This window comes from Chaetomium tenue (genome assembly GCF_020726465.1).
Source record: "Chaetomium tenue strain MPI-SDFR-AT-0079 chromosome Unknown F5144scaffold_4, whole genome shotgun sequence".
Taxonomy (NCBI): Eukaryota; Fungi; Ascomycota; class Sordariomycetes; order Sordariales; family Chaetomiaceae; genus Chaetomium; species Chaetomium tenue.
Genome location: NW_027117332.1, coordinates 4,542,337 through 4,564,945, shown reverse-complemented (window position 1 = coordinate 4,564,945; position 22,609 = coordinate 4,542,337). Strand labels below are relative to the sequence as shown.

The window sequence follows — 22,609 nt, the reverse complement described above, 5'->3', positions numbered from 1 at the left end:
GCAGAAATAGCGGGAATAAAGTTGGTTTTTATGCTGTAGACGGTCTGTGAAATGGTTGTGGTGGATGTCGGAGAGTTGCCTCGATCGAGGGCAGATAAGTTGAAGGTTGTACGGAACAGGTCGGCTGTCCAAGGCAGCTTCCAGTCACTGCACTGCCTTTCCGCTGTTTGCTTCGCTCTGGGGGGGTTCAAGGTCCCAGGCAGGAAGACCCACCTGTGGGTTGGGCCCAACTCTGCCTGCGAAACGCAGCTGGGTCATGCAAGGTTAAGCGCAGCCGCTAGCAAGCGCCCCACCCCGCGCTTAACCTGGTAGACGCGGCAATTCTGCGCCCAACAAAAACGAGGATTGTTTCCGTTTTGAGAAGAGATCGAGCCAGCATCAGTCCCGGTGTTGCAACAGAGATATTGTACATATTCGCGCTCTATTCATAGTATAGTGCAAAATAAAATCGGGATGCAGGACTTAGAGAATACGGCACATGCGTATTTTCGTAAATACACATGTAAATGCATACCTGGTACGATCTAGTGTTGTAATCGATGGGTTCTCGTGCCATCTTTGGCATGCTCCATCCATACTAAAAAGAAATGTTGTCGTCATCGACGCTGAGGGGTATACCAGTATAAAGGAAAACTTAGAAATATACAGTAAGAACCAACTCCAGTGTCTAACAAAAAGCCTCCCGCCGAAGTCTCTCATCCCCGTTCATCGAGATGCATTTACTTGTCGTCATCATCACCGCCGCCCAACTTTTGTACCAAGCGGAAAACGCTCACGGCCAAGGTGAAGCTCCATGCTATCAGGCCGATCATTTGAAAAGCGGCCAGTGCTTGGCTGTACTGCCTTGTTTGTCGGTCTCCTGAATTGTGGTAGACCAGTGCCTCAAAGGCAAGGGCCGTGCTGGCCGACTTGAAAATGATGAAGAATAAATCCATTAGGACCAAGGCGATCTTTTGGTTGGCCGCACGCAGCCCCAACGGCTTGCCCGTGTACTCGTCCCATGTCATGTAGCCGATGTAGGGGATGGCAACGGAGTCAACCACGATGGCCACGATCGCCTGCGTTAGCTCTGACGAGCGGTCGCTCTCCTCCTCTTGATGTTCGATTTCGAATATCCTGGCCGAGATAGCGAGCGCCACGATGGAGGTGAGGAGCACGGTTAGGCGGAAGGCGAGAGGGACGAGCGGGTGTCGGAGTATGATCTGCCATAGCCGCTTGTAGAGCACCTTTCTTCGTGTTTGTTTCCTCCCGGTGACGCCGTTGGCGTCGCGGATCTCGACCGGGGTGTTGAAATCCGGCTGCATCTTATCCAGCACCTCGGGATCGACAATCTCGGCCTCCTCGTTCGGTAAGCGGCCATATCGAGACGACAGCACGTAGCTGTGCCACGGCGAGTCCGGGGTCGCCCGGCTGAAGCGCGGCACAATGACGGGTTCGGCAGTGCGCAAGTGGTCCCATTTCCTCCCCCTCTCGGAGCCATCACCGCGTTTGAGCAACTTGCGTAGCCTTGCCCTTGATGTCCGCGCCCCCTCTAGCCCCAGCACAGCCGGGTTCTCGTAGACGAATCCATCTTTCGACACTCTCCTCTGCGCGTGGCTTGGCGAATGGTTGTGATGGGCTGGTAGGGCGCGTGGAGGGGGCGAGGTCAGAGCGTAAATTTGGTTCTCCGCCGGGGTGCCGTATCGCGTTTCGTACGAATCAATCCATGCTGTCACGTCAATGTTAGCGTTATAGGCCCATCATAGCGCGTGGGGATGGTGGTATTCTTACCTGGAAGGGTCCGCGTGAAGCGGCGCTGGGCTGGCGTGGACTGTCCAGCAGTGCTCTGAGACCTGGTCGACGGTCGTGGCTCAGAGTGATGTGAACTTGACGGCGGCTGGCCCGGAGTTGCCATTGCCGAGGCTGGGAATGCCCAGTACGGTTGAGGGTAGAAAGGGGGCAGGTGGGCGACGAATAAGACTGTTCAAGTAGCGATACCTCGGCGCATCAAGACTGGCAACGGGGATTTCGCATGGAGCGCGAGGGTTGACGGCCTGGAGGGGACGAGAGAATGAGGATGGGCGAGACCCGAATGTGTCGCTGCATGATGCGGCAATCGCTATGAATAGGGTTGGAAATGTGGGTTACCCGACTCCGTCGTGTCGGGTGTCCGAACTGGCCGCCTTGGTTCGAGCATGCGCGGTGGTTGGGGTGATGTTGGCCTAGGGTGGTCGGTTTTTGAGCCGTCAGCGCAGACTTGGCAGCGGCAGCACCTGGGCTGCTGGGTCCAGTTCCATCTTTCCTCAGTGGCGAGACCCCTGGCGGCACGGACCAATGTTTTTGACCGGATCCACGAGCTTAACCACAACCGAGCGATGACGACAACTGCGACAGGCTGTTTAGTCAGTGGATGCTGTTCATGTGCCACGCAATGTGCTCGCTGTTGATGCTGTTTCTTAAAGCTATGTTTATACTTTGCTCACAGCCCACCTGATCATTTCATATTGAGATAAATAATTCAATTGGATTCTTACAAATCACTAGAAGAAGCCAAGAAAATATCAATGGGAAAAAAGCATTTGTTGACAGCGCATTCTGTAGTACCGCATTCCGTCCATTGTTGTGCTCGCCACCCTTCGAGTCCAGGAGTCGAGTTTCATAGGTATCTCCCAATGCATGCTTAAACACACATTTCTTTGGATGAGCCCTGGACTTATGAAAACTTAACTTGCAACGCGATAACTCGTCCCTTCATCAGTGTCTGCCTTGCAGGCCTCCGGTCTGGCCCCGCGCACTTCCACATTGGGCATGTAAGGCATGTGAATTCATGGAGCTTAGGTCCCAGGGGCTCGGAGGATAACAGGGGTTGAGACGGAAAATGCTTGACATTTTGTCGACATGGGGCCTTGATGCACCCTGTCACTCCACTTTAAACACCATTTTGGCCACTCACGATGAGAGATTGATGGCATCTGCGTCACTGATTTTGGTGGGAGGAACTCAAAATCCCAGCAAGCTTACCCAAAATATTCTGCAACAAGAGCTGGCTCTGTCTTGGGAACGCGCGGTTGTTTGCCACCACCAGTCGTCCATTCGCATCCAGACCATTGACATCTTCAAGTACAAGATGCGCTGCCGCGATCTTTCTTTCTGGGCCTAAACACCGCGGGATTCCTCTCTTTTTTCTTTTCTTCTTCCCCTCGCGCGCGGCCCATAACAGCAACAAGGGCGCCGACCAACTGGCTTTTGGTCGACTTTGGCTTTTTGCGATAGACCCCGCAAGGCAGCCGAGGCCTCCCTCGACGCGCAACACCATGCGCCTCTATCTACTGCCCATCTCGACAAGGCGCACGCTGCTATACTGCCAGCACCTCAACTTGCCAGCCTCGGAAAAACCAACTTGGTCCAACTGGCTGCAGGCCAAGGCTGCGCGCACATGGTCGGGTTGGGAGAAGCAGGAAAAGGGTTGGCAGAAATCGGTCGTCAACTATGGCAACCAAGCCCTCCGGCGCATCCCTTACGAGGAATGGGGACTCAAGTCGGTGCCTCCACTATCGCAGCGCCGAAGGCAGGTTGAGCTGAAGGGCGCCGAGAAGGTTGAGGTGGTTTACCCCAAGAGCCTGCTGGCGATGGACAAGGTGCCCCAAATCCTGAAGTCGCTGGCAACCGAGAGGGAGGCGCTGCATAAGAAGAGGTTGATATGGTGCTTTGTGGGCATGCCCATCACAGCGCCTGTTGCCATCGTTCCGGTGTAGGTTCACACCGGTTCTCGGGTCCACGAGTTGGCTGGCTAACACATTGTTTATTGGAGCATTCCAAACCTCCCCTTCTTTTACCTAGTCTATCGCGCCTGGTCGCATTGGCGAGCGCTGTCTGGCGGGAAACACCTCCAATTCCTCGTCAACAACAACCTCCTCGCCCTAACGCCATCTCCCGTCGTCGATGCGGTATATGCCGCGCAAAAGGAACCCCTGCCATCCACCCCCGAGCGGACAACAAATTCCGACGAGAAAATCGTCGAAAATCTCGATCCCGCCTCTCCGAATGGCGCACAGGATCCAGACGGTGAGACCATGCTGTTGTCGCAAGCCAACGGCAAAAGGATGACGCAAGCTCTCGACCTACCCCAACTGGAAGTTGAGCTTGAAAGAGCCATATGGCAGGTCGAGACAGCCATTAAGAAACGCAGCGCTGAGGTTGCTGCGAAGAAGGCCCAAGAGGCTGCCAACGAAAACGAGAAAAATTCGTAATGAACGTCAAATGATAGAACCATGTATTATATCCCACTACGGTGGCCGGGGTGGGGTGGATAAGTTGGAGCGTTAGACCGGGTGGAGTTATTGGTTTGATACCTCATGACAGTTATGCGAATGCTGGATGGCGGATGGGCGGACGATTACACGGCTTAAATCTGACTCGACTCGACTCTCTCACAGACCGCACCCCCTACGTGAATCCCACCCGGCCCCTCTCACACCCCAACCGTGAAACCGCCCGGCGAAGTGCCTGCTCCGCCGAACCCACCACCATCACCACCATCATCACCACCCCCCCGAAAAGCCTCACCTCTCCGCCGGAGGAGGCCTCCCACCACCACCCGCGCTCCCGAACGCGCTCACCAACCCATGAACCAACCCCATCCCCAAAAACAACGCCACCACCACCATCACCCGCCGCACACCAACCCCCCCTTTACCAACACCACCACCGCCACCGCTACCACCACCACCAACCCTCCGCCGCCCCGCCCGCTTCTTCACCAACGGACCCCCATGCAACGGCAACACCATCCCCCCCGATCCAGAACCAGACCCCGACCCCGACCCGCCCAGCAATAGCAGTGTGGGTGACAGCAAGGGCGAGGTTAGCGGGAAGGATCCCTCGTTGTTGCTGTCGTTGTCATGGTCGTGGTATCCTTCGGGTTCGGGGGTTATGCCCAGCCCGATGTCGCTTGATATATCCTCGTCGAAGGTGTTGGGGGTGTGGTCAGTGTAGGGGGTTGGTGCTGGGAGCCAGACACGGGTTGGGGAGGGTTGAGGGCGCGGTTGGGCGGTGGGGGAGGTTGGGGGGCTGGGTGGTGTTTTGGTTTTGGGGCCGTTGCTGTCGCTGTTGTGCCTGCTGTTGTTGTGTTCATGGTTGTTATGGCCATGGTTGCTGTGGCCGGGGTTGCTGCTGGTTGGGGTGGGGGGAGGGTTGGCAGCAAAGTCGATCAGGTGGTGGTGGTTGCTGCTACGGAAGTGCTCGGCGCCGGGATGGGGTTTCAATAGCACGTAATGCCGCAGTGTCTCGCAGCGCCAGGCGGCGGCGGCCTTTTGCCGGACTAAGCGCTCATTTGGGCTTGCGTGGGCGAGGGCGGCATACTGCTGGGGGAGGCTGGATGGGTTGGCGTTTGGTGGTTTTGCTCTGAGTGTGGATTGCCGCTGCTGTTGCTGCTGACGAACTTTGATGGCGTTGAGATAGGTGTTCGGGTTGAGAGGGGAGGGGACGAGAGGGGCGTAGCGGCGTCGGTCCGGTGGTGGTTGTGCCGGCATGTCGAGGTTCTGAGGGTATCTTGGTCATGCGGTGTAGAACTTTTGGGTCATCGCAAGATCTACAGTTTCTGGTGGTTGCAGGGAGTTTAGATGCGCGGAGCGACTGGCCCTGATGCCGGGACGCGGCGCATGGGGCGGAGTTTCGTAGGGTGAAACAGGCGTGGGTGAGTGCCACGCCACCATCAGGAATGTACGCATGTAACCGGCAAGTCGACGACGGAGATAATCTGTGACGGGCCAAGGCTTGGAAAGTCCAATTTCCTTAGACCAGTCGTGCTGGGGACATGTACGTGGTCAAGCGAGGATGACGTGGAAGCATAACACCATGCCATGATGACTCGTGAGATGAGCTGTGAGGTACCAAATGGGGATAACCTAACCGGGGGCCGCAAAGGATGGCCAACTTGGAGACTCAAGCGAACGGCACCGACAGTGACACCTTCACACTCGTATTCTGTGTCTTGTTGGCCGTGGCAGGTCTTGTTCCTGCTTCGAACATGGCCAGCATTTCCAGGGTGGCAGTATTGTCCGAACACCTAGCCAATAACCATATTGTTGGGTCTCTTGGCTGGTCCTCTTAACCCCTCGAATATACGTACCAACCGTTATGTATGGCCCCTTGTTCCTTATCTCCTCGCTTCCCAAGCCCGAATCCCGATAACCTCGGTGACGTGCTAACCCAACAATGCAAACAATCATGCATGCATCCCCTGGGATGAGGCGCTACGCTAGTGCTGCAACGGCTGCAAGTGATCCGTTAGCGAGCAAGAACCCTGTTGCTGATCAGATCTGTGGGCGCTCTGTTCAACACCAAAACTTGATATCTCGTCTTACACTTCAAACCGGATCTGATCGTGCAGCGATCAAGTTGCACAGACGGGGCACGGGGGGATATAATTTCCTTGGCTTGCAACCAATCCCGGTACAGGAAACAGAGCGAAAACGCGTGATTTCAAGGACGCAGTGGGACCGTTCTTCCAACGATAAACAAGGTGAGGCATGCGAGAGGTGTCCCAGCAGCCCAACTTTGACATTAAAACTAAACATGTCATGAACGCAGCAGTGTGGTTTTTTTTCCCCACCCTTTTATTCCGAGTGGTCAAGGCCCTTAACCCGCCTATGCCGCTGTACTCCCAACTCCAACCAATCCATATTTTATACCACCACCCACCTCAATCCGTGAAAAGAGAGGATCATGCGCAGGGACTGTGTAACAGCCTCCGGACCACCGGCGACTTTTGCCCAGGCTGGCTGTCGCCTTCCCAGGCCTAGAGGTGCCGGCGGAGGGGCTGGTCCTTAGCCGAAGTCGTGGGAAATGCACGGTAATCCAACCTGGCAGGCAAATAGATACCGAGAGAATACCATCGTCCAAACCTGCCGGCAAATCCTAGTGTTGCTGAAAAAGCAGGTATAAAACCATGCCGAGCTCAAGCTCCATTAACCACGGTGCCGCCTCAAGTAGGCCAAATCAACAGAAGTGCTGCTAGGCTGAGGAGCACACGAGCGACAAACTAAGCTAGGCGTAGCCATCATATGCAGGAAATTGGACTAGATGTCCGTCGATCCGTACCCGGATGGAATCGGCCTATGACTCCGGCAGGGAGGCCAATGCTGCCTCCTCTGCGGTGGGAGCAGCGTCGTTGAGACGGGGCTTTTTAGCACGGCTGTTGTCCTGGACGTCAAGCGACTCTTTGGCCTCTTTAAGCTCGACCTCGAGCTCGTCGAGCCTTCGCTTGAGCATGTTCTCTCTTCTGTGGCTCTCCTCAAGTTCCTTCTGCAGCTGCGCGTGCGACTCGTTCATGACACTGAGCTGCGTGTGAAGTTGCTCATTGGCCTCGGACTTGCTCTTCTCTTGTGCCTGTCGGTTCGCTTCCTCTTGCTCCAGCTGCTGGATCCTTCCCCTGTACAGTTCCTGGATGACTTCGAGTTCGCTCACGCGCGTCTTTAAGCTCGCATTGGTCGCAAGAATCTGTTCGTTTGTCTGCGGCATGTCGAGGCGGTCGCCGTTCAATGGCGATTGGGCACGGCCGTCGGGTCCACCAAACCCGGATAACTGCTGAGCCTGGAACTGGTCCTCGAGGTTCTGGTACATGGGGGCTATGTGCGAGGCATAGAGGGTGGGGGTGCCGGTACGGGAAATCGGAGAGTGTGTGTCGTCCAGGACTCCATTGGCAGATTTCTGCGACGCCCTACGGACACCGTTTACAGCGCCGAGGTCTGCACCGTTCATGTCACCTGCTTGAGCCAAGTGCTGCTGTTGTGCTTGCGCCTGTGCCTGTACACGGTTAGGCTCAAGCGAGCCGGTCAATCGGGGGGGAAGACAGCCTACCTTTTTCTGCTTGGCGAGGTCGGGCCGTATTGTCTTGACGCGGTTACGGCTCTTGATCACGTCCGTCTTGAGCGAGATGGGCCTGGGCCGGCCGTGGAGTTTGAGAAAGAGGCCGCAGGCGTTGCAGAGAACTGCACCGGTCTCGTCTCGTCGCCATAGCGGGGTGGTGTGCGTCTCGCAGTTCTGGCAGGTCGCCTGCGAAGTCGCACGATCATGGTTAGCCATGGTCGCCATAGTTCCGTGCGATGCGTCGCAAAGCGCCGCCTTGTACACAAGGATATAAGTGACGGGGAGAGATTAGATGGGAGATAAGGGGACGATAAATGGGGATGGGGAATAGATAAAGTGGTGGCCCGGACCGCGATGATAAGCCTGGGTGTTCGGGTGATAAGGAAATTTTTTGACCAAGTCGACTCGCAAACCGGAAGGTGGGGATCAACAGATAAACGGCTAGCGTGGGCCAGTGGGCTTGGCGAGCGCCCCACCACATGCTCAATGCAGCTCACGGGCAGAGAGCCAATGAGCAGCTTGGTCAGGACATGGCCGTGAAAGGCATTTGTGGAGGCATTGTAAGGCGTGAATGGTGTTCTAGACTGGGGGAAACAAGTGAGAATCGACCGAAGAACAACTTGGAACTTACAGGACTTCCACCCGGAGCAGGATGGGTGCTGGCGTTTGAGGTTGCCGGATACATAGCGGGCGCAATTGAAACAGGTCTGAGAACAACAAACGCGGTGTTAGCAAAGAACAAGGGGCAGAGAAGAAGAGCTGCCCGTTGATAGCCCACACTTTGCCATCACAACCGGCATCTTCCAGTATCACGTCCAAACACCACAGTACTACTAACCTTGGTTGCGAAGAGTCTGCAAGGGGGTTGCCGGTGGCAAGCGCTGGGGTGACGGGCAGAGAATGCACGAGGTTCTGGGATGCCGAGTCCTGTGTTGATTCTGAGCCGGGCCCCGAAGCTGAGACTAGATCGGCATCCAGCGCCGCAACGGCCTGTGGCGGCAGGCTGTCCAGCTTCGGTTCATCCATAACGGAATCAGGGTGTAGTGTCACCAACGAGTCAAACTCAGAAAAATCTGGAGTCGGTATCGAAGCCAGCTTGATGGTGTCTCGGGTTTGAGTTTGTTGAAAGGGGTTGGACGGCGTTCGAAAAACGCGGTCAGGTCAGGTCGTGGTCCGGGTCCAAATAGGCCGAGGCTGAGCGGGGATCAAGGACGCGCCGGCAAGGCACTGGAAGTGAATGGGTCGCGCCCAAAATCCAGAGATAGATCGAAATCAAAGTGAAGTAGTCTGATGCGCCAATCGCACTTGGAAGGACGAAGGAGAGGGTGAGGCGAGCGACTCAAGAAGACGACAATGAACACAGAGCCGTTGGTTTCCTGTCGTGACTGTACTACGATGTCAGGGTTTCTATAATGCGTCACGCAAGTAGAGTGATGAAAAAATTGGGAGAACGGCAAGAATTGTAACGAAGCGGTGTCCGTTTGTCACAAGTTTTGTCGATGGGTGTTGAAGAAACGAAGGATGCAAGTGGAAGAACAGACGAAAGCAAGCGGGATGGTACGTACCCACATGGAAGTGCAGGGCGCAAGGGTCTGCGAATGCATGACGGGACTCTGCCCGGTTGGGAAAAAAAAAGCCGAACTCTCAGTGTAGGCGCCGAAACCTTCCAGAAGAACAAGGAAAAGAAAGCCATTCGGAAGCTCAAAAGTCTACTTTGTATTTGACACGATTTGTTTTTCTTGAATTTATTTTGCTCGGTTTTCTCTCATCCAAGCCAAGTTGATAAGGCAATTCACATACAGCGTGTGACGACCGTTTTTGTCATATGTTTTTGTACTTGAACTTTGCGAGGCGTCTGTAGCCGGGCAATTTCTTCTGATCCCGAATATCCCCGGAACTTGACCTGTTGTTCACCTTTCAACCCCGGTGGAAGTGAAGCGAGTGACAAGACTGAGGCGAGGGACAGGAGCATGAAAATATATCTTCATTTGAAGAGTACAATGTTTGTTGACTTCGCTTGGCCCGTCGTGCCCGTGCGCTCTATTGTAATTGATTGGTGGGTGCTGCGACCGAAGTGGAGCACGGCTGACCCCGCCAGTCAGAAATCGGAATCTCTTAAGAATTTCAGAAGCATGGATGCAGTTTGCTGCAGCCGAAGAAAAGCGCAACACCAACCAGCCTTGAATTCAACAGCCAGCAGCACGACAACAGGGCATAAGACACCGAAATCGTCGATTAATAACAGAGAAAAAACGCCAGTCAAACACAATGCCGTCGACGCACAAAAAAGAGAAGCCATGGGACACGGACGATATCGACAAATGGAAGGTCGACCCTTTCACCAAGGACGAGTCCTCAGGCCCATTCCTTGAGGAATCCTCCTTCATGACCCTCTTCCCCAAGTACCGCGAGCGGTATCTCAAGGACTCTTGGCCTCTCGTCACCAAAGCTCTCGACAAGCACGGCATCACCGCGGTACTGGATCTCATCGAGGGCTCCATGACAGTCAAGACAACCAGAAAGGTATTTCAGAGGCGCGACTCTGCCGCCTAGGACTAGGGTGCTGACCACCGAGATAGACATTCGATCCGGCGGCGATTTTGAATGCGCGAGACCTCATCAAACTCCTGGCACGGTCCGTACCAGCGCCTCAGGCCATCAAGATTCTCGAGGACGGCATGGCGTGCGACATTCTCAAGATCCGGAGCATGGTGCGGAACAAGGAACGGTTCGTGAAGAGGCGGCAGCGGATATTGGGGCAGAACGGCACAAGTGAGCAAAAGGAGCCCTTCCAATGGCGCACCGATGGCTAACGTTGCGTGTAGCACTGAAAGCACTCGAGTTACTCACGGAGACGTACATTCTGGTTCACGGCAACACGGTGTCGGTAATGGGGCCGTTTAAGGGGCTAAAAGAGGTTAGGAGGGTGGTAGAGGACACGATGCAAAACGTGCACCCAATCTACCTGATCAAGGAACTGATGTGAGTGTTGCAGACGCCACCACACGCGTCAACCGTCTGCTGACAGACCATTAGGATCAAACGAGAACTAGCCAAAGACCCAGGGCTAGCGCACGAAGACTGGAGCCGGTACCTCCCCAACTTCAAGAAGCGCACGCTGTCCAAGCGGCGGACACCGTTCAAGGTCACGGACAAGGCCAAGAAGACGTACACGCCGTTCCCGCCAGCGCCCGAGAAGAGCAAGGTGGACCAGCAGATCGAGACGGGCGAGTACTTTTTGGGCAAGGAGGCCAAGCACCGGGCGGCCGAGGCGGAGCGCGCCGAGAAGGCCAAGCAGAAGAAGGAGGAGAAGAAGCGGGAGCGGGAGCGCGAGTACGTGCCGCCGGAGGAGGGCGCGGGCAAACCGAAGAAGAGAAAGACAACGCACGACTGAGTGGGGGGGAGTGGTGGTGGTTGTCGGGGTGGTGGCAGTGGAAGTTTCGAAGAGGAACGATATGTCAATGTCGACCTTCGAATCTCATGATACCCATGCAGGAACATATTTGACCCGGTGCAGGTGCTTTGTTCGTGGGCGGTGTGGTTTCGGGGACAGCGTTACCAGGCCGGGCATAACGGAAGGCTGGACAGCCCCTGAGACGGAATGGTGGATTATTAATGGGGATCTCCTGCTCGGCTGATGGGCCGAGGCAAGCGCGTCATCGGCATCCGCTGGTGCGGGGAGGTGGGGGCAGTCCACGCAACGGCGCCGAGTTGTACACTGCATTCGGATATATAAAACAAAGTGATAAGTAGCCCAAAGTAGTGGAGGTAGAAGTCGCCAAGTAAAGTAGGTACTTACTGAACTTACAACATAACATATCAATTCACACAGTACACAGCCTCTTGGATCAATCAAACCGTCAGACCACATCAACACATCAAGATGCCGTACTCACTCACGGTGAAGAAGACGGAGGGCAAGCCGGGCCAAGTCTACTACCCGTAAGAGCAGCCCACCAACAACACACCAACCCACAACCAACCACCCACCACACTCACTAACCCCCTCCCCAGCCTACAACTCAACACCATCCCCATCCCCACCCCCGGCCCCGGCCAACTCCTCATCAAACTCTCCGCCTGCGCCCTCAACCACCGCGACCTCTTCATCCGCCAACACCTCTACCCGGGCATCTCCTTCACCCACCCGCTCTTCGCCGACGGCTACGGCACCGTCACCGCCCTCGGCGACAGCTCCAACCCCTCCCCCGCCGCCCAGGCCCTCCTGCACAAACCCGTCCTGCTCCTCCCCATGCGCGGCTGGGACTCCGCCCCCGCCGGGCCCGAAGATCTCGGCTCACACTTCAGCATCATCGGCGCGTCGGTGGGCAGCGCCGTCGGCACCGGCCAGGAGTGGGTGGTGGTGGACGAGGGGGACGTGGTGGCCGCCCCCGCGCACCTGACCCCCGCGGAGGGGGCGGCGCTGCCGTTGGTCGGGGTGACCGGGTGGCGGGCGCTGGTGAGTAAGGGCGGGGCGGAGGCGGGGGACAATGTGCTGGTGACGGGGATTGGGGGCGGGGTGGCGCTGCAGGTGCTGCAGTTTGCGGTGGCGAGGGGGTGTAATGTGTGGGTGACGAGTGGGGAGGAGGGGAAGGTTGAGAGGGCGGTGGGGATGGGGGCGAAGGGGGGGGTGAGTTATCGGGAGGGGGGGTGGGAGAGGAAGTTGGCGGGGATGTTGCCGGAGGAGAGGCCGTATTTGGATTTGGTGGTGGATGGGGCGGGCGGGGAGGTGGTGGGGAAGACGGTCAAGTTGTTGAAGCCGGGGGGTGTGATTGCGAACTATGGGATGACGGTCGGGCCGAAGATGGACTGGCTGATGCAGGCGACGCTGAAGCATGTTGAGTTGAAGGGCACGACGATGGGGTCTAAGAAGGAGTTCAGGGAGATGGTGGAGTTTGTGAACGAGCACAAGATCCGGCCGGTGGTGAGCAGGGTGGTAAAGGGGCTGGACAACCTCGAGGGGATCGATAGTCTGTTTGACGACATGAAGGCAGGGCGGCAGTTTGGCAAGCTGGTGATCCAGATTGATGGAGACGACTCGCCGCCCAAGTTGTAGGGGTGAGACTGGGGGTTATCGCGGAGTCACACTCGTAGAATTCAAGTTGCATGGCTAGCCTCAAACCGTCATTCATAGGGGATGAAGCCATTAAAAATCACTACTTCAGGTCTCAACTCAATGTGCCAGTTTTAAACGCTAAAGAAGACCTTGGTATGTACATGCCAGCCATGCCTTGACGCTGTGAAGGCCCCTTCTCTTCGCTTCGGCTTGCCACACCGTCTCAGTAACGGGCTCTCTCCTATCCCTCCATACCTAACCAGCCGATACTCATATCTACCATTGTTGTTACCACCCTAGCCGGTTTGTGTAGAGAACCCCAAAAGCTTCCGGGGCTAGTTCGCATATTCTGGTGGGGGATATGCTACTGGGGTATATGGTGGGGGGAATTCTTCCGATAGATGTCTGAAGCCCGGTTCAGTCATCCACCGGGAGAGGGTGTCGACGTCCTTTTCGGAGACCAGTCTTTCCTCTGTAAACACTGCCTCGGTAATGAGGTTATAGTCAGGCACGAGAAGTCCGCCATACTGCTCATACGAGGTAGCTTTGAGTTGAACTGTGAATCGGGTATCACTCCCGTAGGCCGAAGCATGGCGTTTCGCCTTGGTTTGGATCCACTGCAGGAGATTTGCCAGGCTCCAAAGCTCCCCGGACTGCTTTTGTCTCCAAGATATCAAGGCCTCGGGGTAAACCTGGTTAGCCGATGTCTCCCAGAAACCCTTGCTCAAGTCAGCCCCGAATCGGCTGAGAGAGATCCATTGGCAACCAGCGAAATAGATCCTGGGCATAAACTCTGACCACGATTTTCTCAGTGCAGCTTCACTGGCGTTACCAAGAAGCCCATGGCTGTCCTGGACGACGATTGGGATAGCATGGTTGATGGTGGCTCCGTGGTGTCGGCAGCTCCGAAGAGCCACGCAGTCAAGCTGCTCCTCTGGCTTCATTGCCTCCAACAGGTTATCGTCCTGGATGAGAATGGTATACGGGGGTATCACACTCTCTCCTGCAGTGCGTAGCTTGTATGCTGTCACTCGCTTGAAGCACTGCGCGTTGATCTCCCTCATCCTGCCGCACAAACCGAACCGAGGTGGAACTAAGTGGCCGGTGGCCTCTGTCCGAAAGCGACCGCATCTTGGGCCCGAGGCCTTCATGAATACCTTGCCGTGGACGACGTGGACAAAAAGATCCAGATGCATCGCAGTGGTGGGACGCGGCGTTTGGCGGTATACATCGCCGGCGACGTTGAATAGCTGCACCATGGTGACTGAATCCGTGACGAAATCCGCATCACAGATGGTGAGTAGGACCTCGGGTTTATACTCAAGCAGGCTCTCATGTCCCGCACGAAACAAACCCCGGAACATCTCGGGTTCGTTTGAATCCCCCTCTGCATTGGAATCGTAGTACCTCTCGGGGGTGAATTCGAAGGGATTGAAGCTTGAAGGGGGTTTGATTGGGGGCCGACCTGCAACGGAGGAGGGTTAGAATCCCGAAGTATGTAGGGCGGGCGTCTCAACATACCTTCCATGATGACTGCGTCATGATTTGTTGTACAGAACCCCATCAAGACCCGTGCTGGGGTAAGGAATCCCTTGCTAGGTGCCCGAGAGCGGTTTAGGAAAAGGTGTAATGGCTCGATGACCATGTTGATCGGCCTATGTAGCGGAGCGGGATGGCTGAGGCGAAGCCGGGTTTAGTTTTATGATATGCTGGCTGCTGTTGGGCGTCTCAGGGGCGTCTGGCCTGCGGAGGTGGTAGGGATGTTGATACTAGTGCGTTGCGGGAGTGTTGCCTCGAGCCGGGCTTCACGGGCGATGTTGGGAACGACGGGGCTCGCGTGATGGGAACGCAATAGGGAAGCTCTGGCACCTCCTATTGGGTTGGCTCAACGGGTACTTTCAGTTGCAAAAGGAGAGCACTACCCACATGCAGTACGGTTCTGAACACCTTCAAGTTGGCCGCCGAATCCACGGCTGTACCTTCCTTCACACCATCCTCAAGGTCCCATCGAACTGAACGGGTGGGGTCGGGACTACCAGACCTTCTTCGCCAGATCTACCTCCCTTTTGGGTCCCTACTCCCGTCCCTCCATCACCGCCAACTCCGCCTCAGTCGGCCTCCGAATCCCCTCGAAATGCCCCACGCCGCCCCTCAACGACCCGCCATCATTCCACACCCATACCCTCACAATCCCCTCCCCGACCTCCCCCGTATCCACCTCGGGGGTATTCATCATAACCGGCCACCCCTCCACGCCGACCTCGTCATCCCTCTCCATCACCCACCCCATCTGACACCGCCACTTTACCCCCTCTCCACCACCATCACCACCATCACCACCACTAAGAAACCGCCTCCCCCACGCCGCAAACACCGCCGCCAACTGATCCGCCGTAAACCACGTCCCATTCCCCATCCCCACATTCCCATTCTCCCTCTGCACCACCTCGGACGCATACACCACCCTCAACTCCTCCAACGTCGGCACCCTCACCCCTTTCCCCATCCCTTTCCCCACCTCAGCACCCCCCTCCCCAGCACCCCCCACCACAGAAGACTCCCCCGCCAACTGCCCCCGCGCCGAAATCACCAGCGCATGAAACCCGCACTCGAGGTCTGTGCCCGGCGTGGGGAGGCGTGTGTACTGGCCAGAGGGGAATGCGTCCCAGAAGCGGTGGCGGGCGCGCAGGTAGGCGGCGCAGCGGCGGAGGGAGGCGGAGGGGGTGGGCAGGATGTCACGGGCGTGGGAAGTGGGGAGGGGGTTCATGGGGGTGGGTTTGGGAATGGGAATGGGGGAGTTGGTGTTGGTGGTGGGGGCTGGTTCACCGGTGGAGGCGGGGGTGGTGGTTATGGCCATTGTTGTTGTTGTTGTTGTTGTTGTGGTGATGTGGTGATGTGGATAATGATGAACCCTAAATTCGAGGTGGAAGTTGGAATTAGGTTGGTTGGATACTGGTTGACGTCCGGCGATCCGAGTTTAGCCGCGCCCCCCCGATCCGGCGCATCGATCGGCGATGTGGATCCCGGCGGCCCGTGGATGTCAGATTCAAAGGATCCGATCCGATCCTCCAAAGGGAGGGAGGCGCCGTGTCTCGGACCGGATTTACAATTCCATGCCATGCCCTGGTGCTCAGCTTCCAGGTCCCCTCTGCTATCTCCGGACTAGCTAATCGTCATGTGTCACGTTGCGTCATCAACCTTGCCTGCGGTGATCCTTCCAGTGTACATACGCCAGCTGACGGCGGGTCTGTTCTGTAGATAGCGGCGCTCAGGGGCGCGCTGAGAATGTGAAACCAGCATCGGCTCAGCCCTCAGCCTGGATTGGTGGGGTCCGGTTGATGAATACTTCGTACCATATGGTTGAATGTGGATGCAACTACACAATACGTCAAAAAAAGATCATGTGAGCTACAGCATGTAGTGGCTCGAACTGGCATCCAGAATGCTGCTCCATGGCGGGTTCGGGCCTATTCATTTCCAACGTTGCTTCGGTTGCTTCGGTAAAACTCGCCATTCTCCGGTCATTCCGTCGCACAAAAGCGAGATGACAAAAGAGCGTTGTATTCGTATCCGAAAGCGAGTTGTGTTGGGTTGTGGCTGAGATCCTGTGTAACCTGGGGCCCAAGAGCCGACCGAAACATGCAGAGTTATTTCTAGAAGGTTGTTGGGAAACATGCGAGACAGGAACGAGTGCCGAGCCATGGTAGTATCCATGCAGCCTCACCCAGATCTCAGCACGGAATTATACACCAAAGGTATACAATACAGTACTGTGCAGCTAGAGCTGGGTTGGTGGGTATTCGCGGAGCAAGCTTGTCCCATTTCTAAGACCGGCCTGCAAAAAGCAGTAAACCAAAACCCATGATCGTAAACACCACGGCTGGCAACATCCCCACACAAGCGCTGAAGGGAAAAAAAAATATCTGAACAATTGAAAAAAGAATTACAAGTCTGAGAGCAACCCTATCGAACCCGTGTTCAGTTCAACAACTCCCAAGAAGAACCCAAATGCGGGTAGAAGATGGGCAGCCGTGGCCACCCGCGCGCATCGAGTTCGGGAAGCGAACCGCATGCCGCCTCAGAAAGTAGGCGAGCAATGAAACCTGCCTGAGGCTGTTCCGAGGATACCAGACAGCCCTCGAGCCCGCCGGGTCCCAGAAAGCAACCCAACTCCCGACCAATGCAAGATGTCCCTCAGTTCGTTCATATGCGGGCATAGACCCAATTCCGGCTCCAGGCGCCACAACGAGTTTCCCGTCAACCGATCATGTGTACACGTCGCCGCTTCCATTCCCAGGTTCCCCCGTCGTCATGCATTATCGAGACAGTTTTGCGACGGTTCGGCCCTCACATGAGCACGCACTTGGAGCAGCAGCCCGCCTGCGCGTCGTCGTCGGCCATGTCCATCTTGCCCATGCCGCCGCCGTTGTGAGAAAGGCCGCCACCGATGGTCGGCCCGCCCTGCATCTCGCGGTTGTAATTCCTGATCGCCCGGACGACCTCGAAGAAGGCCGGCTCGACGTTCGTGTTGGTCTTGGCCGATGTCTCGAGGAAGGAGCAGTTGAACTCGTCGGCCAGCATCTTGCCCTCTGCAAACGGCTGTTAGCACCAAAGAAAAAAAAACGAGGGACCACTCGTCGCGACTGTCCAAGAAATGACTGACCTTCAACCGAGACCTTGCGCTCGCTCGCCAAATCAAGCTTGTTGCCGACGACCACCATGGGGAACACGTCCTTGTCCTTGACGCGCAGGATCTGCTGTTGGAAGGTCCTGATCTCCTCAAAGCTCTCGCGCGATGTGATCGAGTAGACAAGGAGGAAACCCTCGCCAGTGCGCATGTATTGCTCCCGCATCGCCGAGTACTCCTCCTGGCCAGCTGTGTCTAGCACGTCGAGAAGCGCCACCTCATCGTCGACCATGCACTGCTTGCGGTACGAATCTACCAGGATATCAGCCAATTGCTGCAGCGGCAGCAGAGGGAAGGGGTTGTTCGCTGCTGCGTACCCTCAATGGTTGGGTCATATTCGTCGACGAAATGCGACTGGATCAGCTGGATTGTGAGGCACGACTTGCCGACACCACCGCCACCGACCACCACCAATTTGTATTCTCTCGTGAACTGCGACGCGATCAGATACAGGCAACAATCAGCCAATGAAAGCCAATGGGGGGTGACGATCGCACACGAGGCGCGACGAGAAGCTGGGCAACATGGTCGACCGGCCGATTGGGGGAGTGATGAAAACAACAAACCTTTGAGGCCATCTTTGTGGCTGTGTGAACTGAAAAAAGAATCGAGAAAAAAGATGACGACTCAAGAACTGTGGCTGTTAGTCCTGCTGATGGAAAAAGCTGAGCTTCACCCTCAAACAAGGAAGACCGCTCTTCGATATGCCGAATTTAGTCGGTCGCCAACCTTGCACGGGATGGTTCCGATCGGTGTTGTTCGCCAAACGGGTAGAGGGGGGATGCTGGGACGGACTGACATTGGTTTTGGGGAGGAATTGCCGTCTAGAAGAGAGCAGCGCTTGCGCGATGGTCCGATGTGGACGCGAGGCGAACACCCCTTTGGATTATGGGAAGATCGGCAATCGAATTTCTCTGGAACCGCCCGGGGGCTGGTGTTGCTTGCCTTTTGGTCCTGCCGAAGCTGGTGAACTTGGTGGTTTATCGGGCAAGTGACTGTGCGGTGGTGATCACAGCAGGTGAGTCGGCTCGGGGTTGAAGGAGAAAGAGCTGCACGGAAAACGGAAAAACAGCTTGAGAAATCGAGATTACGCTGGAAGAACCGCTGTGCTGCTGGCCAGAGAAGGTCAAGTTCAAAGGCACGGCCAAAGAGGAAGAGCTGCAAGCCAAGGCAGCTAGGCGTAGAGTGGAAAGGGGTCCGTGTGCCTTCCGGGGTGCAAGTCTCATCCCCCTTCTGATTCGCGAATGCCACGGCGCCAGACAGTGGGGGACAAAGGGTACCCATCCATCAGCTGGACTTGCCTGCTTTGGGGGTTGGCAAATTGTTCTTTTTACCCTCGCACTGTGGCAGACCGAAGTGAACTTCACGATACCTCCCTGACCACAATCCTACCTCAGCCTGGATTCCCAGCTTTAAGCCTGCTGTGTACCTTGCGGTCAGAATGGTGCAGCAAAGTGAGAATGGAAAAGCCACTGGTGACAAGCTGAGGGACGCCCAGTGCTTCCATCACCTTTCACAAGCAATCTGTGGCGGATGAGGCTGTTGGCCCACCCCACATGCAAGCGCCCTGGTCCCTGAATGAGGACGGTGAACCTTCTTGGAGTCCTAGTAGGGTCCATACAAGCATATTGCTTGTCAACTATCGTGAGGATTTACTGGTTTACTGTAGGCAGTAAGATGTCTACAGACTAGGAGAATAATTCCATCTCCAAGAGGAGACGACTCGGAGTGGACGGGAAGTGGCCTTGCCAGAAATATCGAGGACCTATAGATCTAGGCATGTCAGGCACTGATGCAGAGCGGTCCTGGCCCCGCCCTGCTGCAGGATGCGCGAGCGGCTGTCCGCGTAGAGACCCAGCCAGAAGAACCCAGCCAAGCCCTGGGAAGTTCCTGCTGTTGGGACCGCCGTCAAGCAACGAGACCGCAGCTTCAATTCGCCGCTGTGGCTCGAGTGTGGGTAAGGCTGACGACAGCCTGAGAGCCTCATCGCCTTACTGACCTCATATCGTCAGGTTGTCCGGATGTCAGCAGTCAGCCACCTCTCCGAATGACGCTTTTTTTTTCTTGTCCACACATGACCAAGATGACTGCGCCGTTGCGGATGGTGGCTCGCATCACTCCATTCGACTCAGCCCGGGGATCGAATGCAACGCACGCGGGTGGCTTCCAGAACTCTGCCGCATGTTCCTCGGCAGGCTAAGTTTGTGATCTGTAATTGGAACAGACGTCCCGTCCAGGCCGAAGCCCCCAATTCAGCAGACCGCGTGTGTACGACCTGCGCTACTGGATTCGAGGCAGGGCATTCGCTTGTTTGGTCGGCACGTCCATCCCGGAGAAGTGTGGCAGACAACACGGTCTGGGACGGGACAAGGAGTTCCACAGCGCACCAAAAGCGCCGCCTTACATCCTTCGTGGTTGCCAATTCCTGATCACAGAATTGCCCTCGAGGGCGGCTAACCGGTGTCAACCAGGAGCCGAGATTCAGTGAGGTTCAGCGCGTCGATTCACGCCTCACCAATATGGTCAAGTTGATCGACGGTCTTGGGTTGTAGCGACCCGAGGAAGCGCGTTCCTCTCCCAGCACGTGTGTGCTACCAAATTGGGATGGATGCCACCAGATCCGCCAGACCGCCGTAAACAGCTGTGATGAAAAAGTGACCGACTGATCACATTTTTCCAAGGAAACCGGGGTGGCCGATTCGGGCCCGTTTTCTGTGCCGCAACTGCGCTTCCGCTGGAACACAAGAAGGAACCCAGGTTCTCTGCATCGCGACGTTTCCGGGGCCTGGGGCGCGACGCTGCCCGTCCGTCCGCCACAAACGCGGTGCGCTTGCTATCCCTGCGATATTGCGGGCCGGGAGAGAAGCTTCGTTTGAGAAGCAGGGGGACAAGACGGGAAGTGGGATTGGAGTTCCCCACACCTGATATTACCACTTCCGGTTGCTTTTGTGGGGTAATTAACGCAGCTCTCCTCTTGAAGACGGCGAACTCCGTGTTGAGGGCTCGGTGAGCCGTCCTAGGCAGGATCTGTTGTTGACGTGACGCCCTTGATTCTCTCTCCCTCGAGTCTTTTTCACGAATCTTGGAACCCCCCAAACCTAGAATCAAATCCCAGAAAAGCGTGTGGTCAAGGCTCCGATAGGTTCTAGGTAGGTGGGGTTGTCTGTGCGCTAGCTTCCCTTTTCCTCCGTCGCCAAGCCCCCATCTCGAATAAAACAAAATCACCTTCAGGGGCTTCTATCAGACGATGAGGTCGAAACTGGCGGAACAATCCCAGCATCACACCCGAAACTCCCCGGACTTTCGCCTCGTTGTGGCGCCCCCTATTCTATCGGACGGGTCATCAACCCTTCTAGAAGTAGTCTAGAAAATTGCCCGCCGAGGGTCTGCCGAATAAGGAAAGCGATTCACGACATGGGGACCCGTGGGAGTGACACCATCCCGTATTAATTTGCCGCCTGTGTAGGCGAACAAAGATCCGCTCTCGCTTGCAAACCGCGCACTGTACGATCAAAAGACGACCCGGCTCTCTTATCACCAGGTCTCGCAGGATGGGGTTGAACAACCAATGTCGATTACTTTTCACCACGGCCAATGGCCGGATGCGTCACTTCGATTCCTCCACCTCGTCATCCTCAATTTCCTCCTCCTTCCCTGGCGTCATCAGCGTTCCCTTCACATTTAACAGGACCTCGGGTGTGATGGTTTCGAGATACTCCTTGTCCCTGCGTGGCCGGTCAGCCTCCCCTCGCATCACACAAACCTTACGCGCGTATAACTACAAGTAGGGACGATACATACCTCCCCACCAGCGTCACGACGTTCTTCTTCTTGCCCCACCGCGGATAGCTCCCGACTTTGACGCCCTTTGGCTCGACACGTGCGGCTAGCTCTGTGAGATACTCGGCCACCGTGCTCTCGGACAGCGGCGTCAAGATGCTGACCCGTATGATCCCCTTGCCCTCAGGGTCGGTCAGCCGGGGAAGGATGCTGGGCGTCATGCCCTTGAGGAGTTGGGTGACTGTTGTTTTTCATTATCAGAATACGTCCTGTTCGGATGACGACGCCGCCGCCAGGAACGAAAAGGCCTTACATAGCCTCGGTATGCCGGGTAGTATATGCACATTGCCATTGACCACGGCAATTGGCACCCAAAGTTCCTTGCAGGGGAATAGGAACTGTTCCTCGAGCGGCCGGTTCACGTCAGTGGGCAGCTCGACCATGCGCAGTTTGGCACGCCGCGCTGGCGAGTCCTCGTCCCAGTTGAAGACGTCCTGGTCGGGTTTAGGCTTGGAGATCAGCTTCATCAGCGCATAGGCCTCCTCGTGTAGGATTAAGGGCAGGTCGAAGGCTTTGGCTATTGACTTGTAGGTGATATCGTCGTGGCTGGAATGGTAAGTATTGGAGGGGATGGGGTCAAAGGGGGTGGCCTACGTTGGGCCAATGCCGCCGCTGGGGAGGGTTAGCCTGAGATACCCAGAGGAACTGTCTATGAGGAGACTTGCCTTGTAACCACAAAGTCATATCGCTCGCTCATGCGGCGGACAGCCTCGACAATCTCGGCTTCATCGTCTTCGACGACTTCGACGCGTTTTAGGCTCTGCCGGGTGTGGTAAGTGGCATGCCGTGAATCATATTGGAAAGTGACATACAATCCCTAGACCGAAACACCATTTGGCAAAAGAATGTGAGTTTGTCTTCCCCTGCGTCAGCTTCCATAGCTACCTAGGTACGCAGCCATCCTACGGTAACTCACGTCTTTGGTCTACAACAATATCACCAGTCAGCCTCGGCAATCTACACAATCAACTTTGTCACCTGCCTTTCCACCCAACACTTCATCGCCAATGATAAGGCATGCTGCCGTCTGAATCTTTCTCGAGGCTCGCTCACGTGCTGTAACCCCCGACGCCATTGTCCTGGCCGCCGCTGTCCCTCTTGCAGCGGCAGATGAGTGAGCGAGGTTAGGGAGCGGCCGTGAGAAATGACGTGATACTTGGGATAGACGTGAAAACATG

At 56.1% G+C, this 22,609-nt stretch overlaps 11 protein-coding genes across 11 annotated transcripts; 4 read left to right on the top strand and 7 right to left on the bottom strand.

Annotated features, from left to right (window-relative positions):
* Nucleotides 1–371: 371 nt before the first annotated feature.
* Nucleotides 372–2,371, bottom strand: F5144DRAFT_534580 (uncharacterized protein). Its single transcript, XM_066787018.1, has 2 exons — nt 1,771–2,371; nt 372–1,708 (listed from the first exon to the last, which is right to left on the bottom strand). The coding sequence occupies exons 1-2, from the start codon at nt 1,892–1,894 to the stop codon at nt 720–722; spliced, it is 1,113 nt and encodes a 370-aa protein (XP_066643897.1). The 5' UTR covers nt 1,895–2,371; the 3' UTR covers nt 372–719.
* Nucleotides 2,372–3,293: 922 nt separating this feature from the next.
* Nucleotides 3,294–4,229, top strand: F5144DRAFT_651266 (mitochondrial K+-H+ exchange-related-domain-containing protein; the record flags this gene model as incomplete). Its single annotated transcript, XM_066793024.1, has 2 exons — nt 3,294–3,730; nt 3,791–4,229. The coding sequence occupies 2 exons, from the start codon at nt 3,294–3,296 to the stop codon at nt 4,227–4,229; spliced, it is 876 nt and encodes a 291-aa protein (XP_066643896.1).
* Nucleotides 4,230–4,541: 312 nt separating this feature from the next.
* On the bottom strand, nt 4,542–5,952 carry F5144DRAFT_651256 (uncharacterized protein; the record flags this gene model as incomplete). The annotated part of the gene is made up of 1 exon (XM_066793023.1): nt 4,542–5,952. Exon 1 carries the CDS (start codon nt 5,508–5,510, stop codon nt 4,542–4,544), a length of 969 nt encoding a protein of 322 aa, XP_066643895.1. The 5' UTR covers nt 5,511–5,952.
* An 877-nt stretch (nt 5,953–6,829) lies between these two features.
* On the bottom strand, nt 6,830–9,064 carry F5144DRAFT_261957 (uncharacterized protein). The gene is made up of 4 exons (XM_066783546.1): nt 8,687–9,064; nt 8,480–8,555; nt 7,840–8,103; nt 6,830–7,785 (listed from the first exon to the last, which is right to left on the bottom strand). The coding sequence occupies exons 1-4, from the start codon at nt 8,872–8,874 to the stop codon at nt 7,096–7,098; spliced, it is 1,218 nt and encodes a 405-aa protein (XP_066643894.1). The 5' UTR covers nt 8,875–9,064; the 3' UTR covers nt 6,830–7,095.
* An 836-nt stretch (nt 9,065–9,900) lies between these two features.
* On the top strand, nt 9,901–11,487 carry F5144DRAFT_261940 (uncharacterized protein). The gene is made up of 4 exons (XM_066783545.1): nt 9,901–10,371; nt 10,428–10,620; nt 10,674–10,830; nt 10,885–11,487. The coding sequence occupies exons 1-4, from the start codon at nt 10,117–10,119 to the stop codon at nt 11,240–11,242; spliced, it is 963 nt and encodes a 320-aa protein (XP_066643893.1). The 5' UTR covers nt 9,901–10,116; the 3' UTR covers nt 11,243–11,487.
* Nucleotides 11,488–13,047, top strand: F5144DRAFT_651252 (uncharacterized protein). Its single transcript, XM_066793022.1, has 2 exons — nt 11,488–11,790; nt 11,863–13,047. Exons 1-2 carry the CDS (start codon nt 11,732–11,734, stop codon nt 12,902–12,904), a joined length of 1,101 nt encoding a protein of 366 aa, XP_066643892.1. The 5' UTR covers nt 11,488–11,731; the 3' UTR covers nt 12,905–13,047.
* A 192-nt stretch (nt 13,048–13,239) lies between these two features.
* F5144DRAFT_548664 (uncharacterized protein) lies at nt 13,240–14,432 on the bottom strand (the record flags this gene model as incomplete). The annotated part of the gene is made up of 2 exons (XM_066787539.1): nt 13,240–14,369; nt 14,426–14,432. 2 exons carry the CDS (start codon nt 14,430–14,432, stop codon nt 13,240–13,242), a joined length of 1,137 nt encoding a protein of 378 aa, XP_066643891.1.
* Nucleotides 14,433–14,978: 546 nt separating this feature from the next.
* F5144DRAFT_489397 (uncharacterized protein) lies at nt 14,979–15,761 on the bottom strand (the record flags this gene model as incomplete). The annotated part of the gene is made up of 2 exons (XM_066785726.1): nt 14,979–15,422; nt 15,453–15,761. 2 exons carry the CDS (start codon nt 15,759–15,761, stop codon nt 14,979–14,981), a joined length of 753 nt encoding a protein of 250 aa, XP_066643890.1.
* Nucleotides 15,762–17,251: 1,490 nt separating this feature from the next.
* On the bottom strand, nt 17,252–18,169 carry F5144DRAFT_548662 (ras-like protein; the record flags this gene model as incomplete). Its single annotated transcript, XM_066787538.1, has 4 exons — nt 17,252–17,493; nt 17,568–17,843; nt 17,909–18,023; nt 18,158–18,169. The coding sequence occupies 4 exons, from the start codon at nt 18,167–18,169 to the stop codon at nt 17,252–17,254; spliced, it is 645 nt and encodes a 214-aa protein (XP_066643889.1).
* Nucleotides 18,170–19,032: 863 nt separating this feature from the next.
* F5144DRAFT_621445 (uncharacterized protein) lies at nt 19,033–20,319 on the top strand (the record flags this gene model as incomplete). The annotated part of the gene is made up of 5 exons (XM_066792063.1): nt 19,033–19,117; nt 19,155–19,249; nt 19,442–19,544; nt 19,829–20,002; nt 20,063–20,319. 5 exons carry the CDS (start codon nt 19,033–19,035, stop codon nt 20,077–20,079), a joined length of 474 nt encoding a protein of 157 aa, XP_066643888.1. The 3' UTR covers nt 20,080–20,319.
* Nucleotides 20,320–21,198: 879 nt separating this feature from the next.
* Nucleotides 21,199–22,506, bottom strand: F5144DRAFT_489607 (MoaB/Mog domain-containing protein; the record flags this gene model as incomplete). The annotated part of the gene is made up of 6 exons (XM_066785744.1): nt 21,199–21,316; nt 21,393–21,612; nt 21,685–22,021; nt 22,093–22,191; nt 22,244–22,312; nt 22,393–22,506. 6 exons carry the CDS (start codon nt 22,504–22,506, stop codon nt 21,199–21,201), a joined length of 957 nt encoding a protein of 318 aa, XP_066643887.1.
* Nucleotides 22,507–22,609: the final 103 nt, after the last annotated feature.

Excerpts from the sequence above, each read along its gene's own strand:
- F5144DRAFT_651252 (XM_066793022.1), top strand. The coding sequence starts at position 11,732 with ATGCCGTACTCACTCACGGTGAAGAAGACGGAGGGCAAGCCGGGCCAA. Across the intron at positions 11,791-11,862 it reads CCGGGCCAAGTCTACTACCC|CCTACAACTCAACACCATCC; the intron begins GTAAGAGCAGCC and ends CCCCCTCCCCAG.
- F5144DRAFT_534580 (XM_066787018.1), bottom strand. The coding sequence starts at position 1,894 with ATGGCAACTCCGGGCCAGCCGCCGTCAAGTTCACATCACTCTGAGCCA. Across the intron at positions 1,709-1,770 it reads CTTCACGCGGACCCTTCCAG|CATGGATTGATTCGTACGAA; the intron begins GTAAGAATACCA and ends TTGACGTGACAG.
- F5144DRAFT_261940 (XM_066783545.1), top strand. The coding sequence starts at position 10,117 with ATGCCGTCGACGCACAAAAAAGAGAAGCCATGGGACACGGACGATATC. Across the intron at positions 10,621-10,673 it reads ATTGGGGCAGAACGGCACAA|CACTGAAAGCACTCGAGTTA; the intron begins GTGAGCAAAAGG and ends CGTTGCGTGTAG. Across the intron at positions 10,831-10,884 it reads TACCTGATCAAGGAACTGAT|GATCAAACGAGAACTAGCCA; the intron begins GTGAGTGTTGCA and ends ACAGACCATTAG.
- F5144DRAFT_261957 (XM_066783546.1), bottom strand. The coding sequence starts at position 8,874 with ATGGATGAACCGAAGCTGGACAGCCTGCCGCCACAGGCCGTTGCGGCG. Across the intron at positions 8,104-8,479 it reads CTGCTCCGGGTGGAAGTCCT|GCGGCGCTTTGCGACGCATC; the intron begins GTAAGTTCCAAG and ends CTTGTGTACAAG. Across the intron at positions 7,786-7,839 it reads ACCTCGCCAAGCAGAAAAAG|GCACAGGCGCAAGCACAACA; the intron begins GTAGGCTGTCTT and ends AACCGTGTACAG.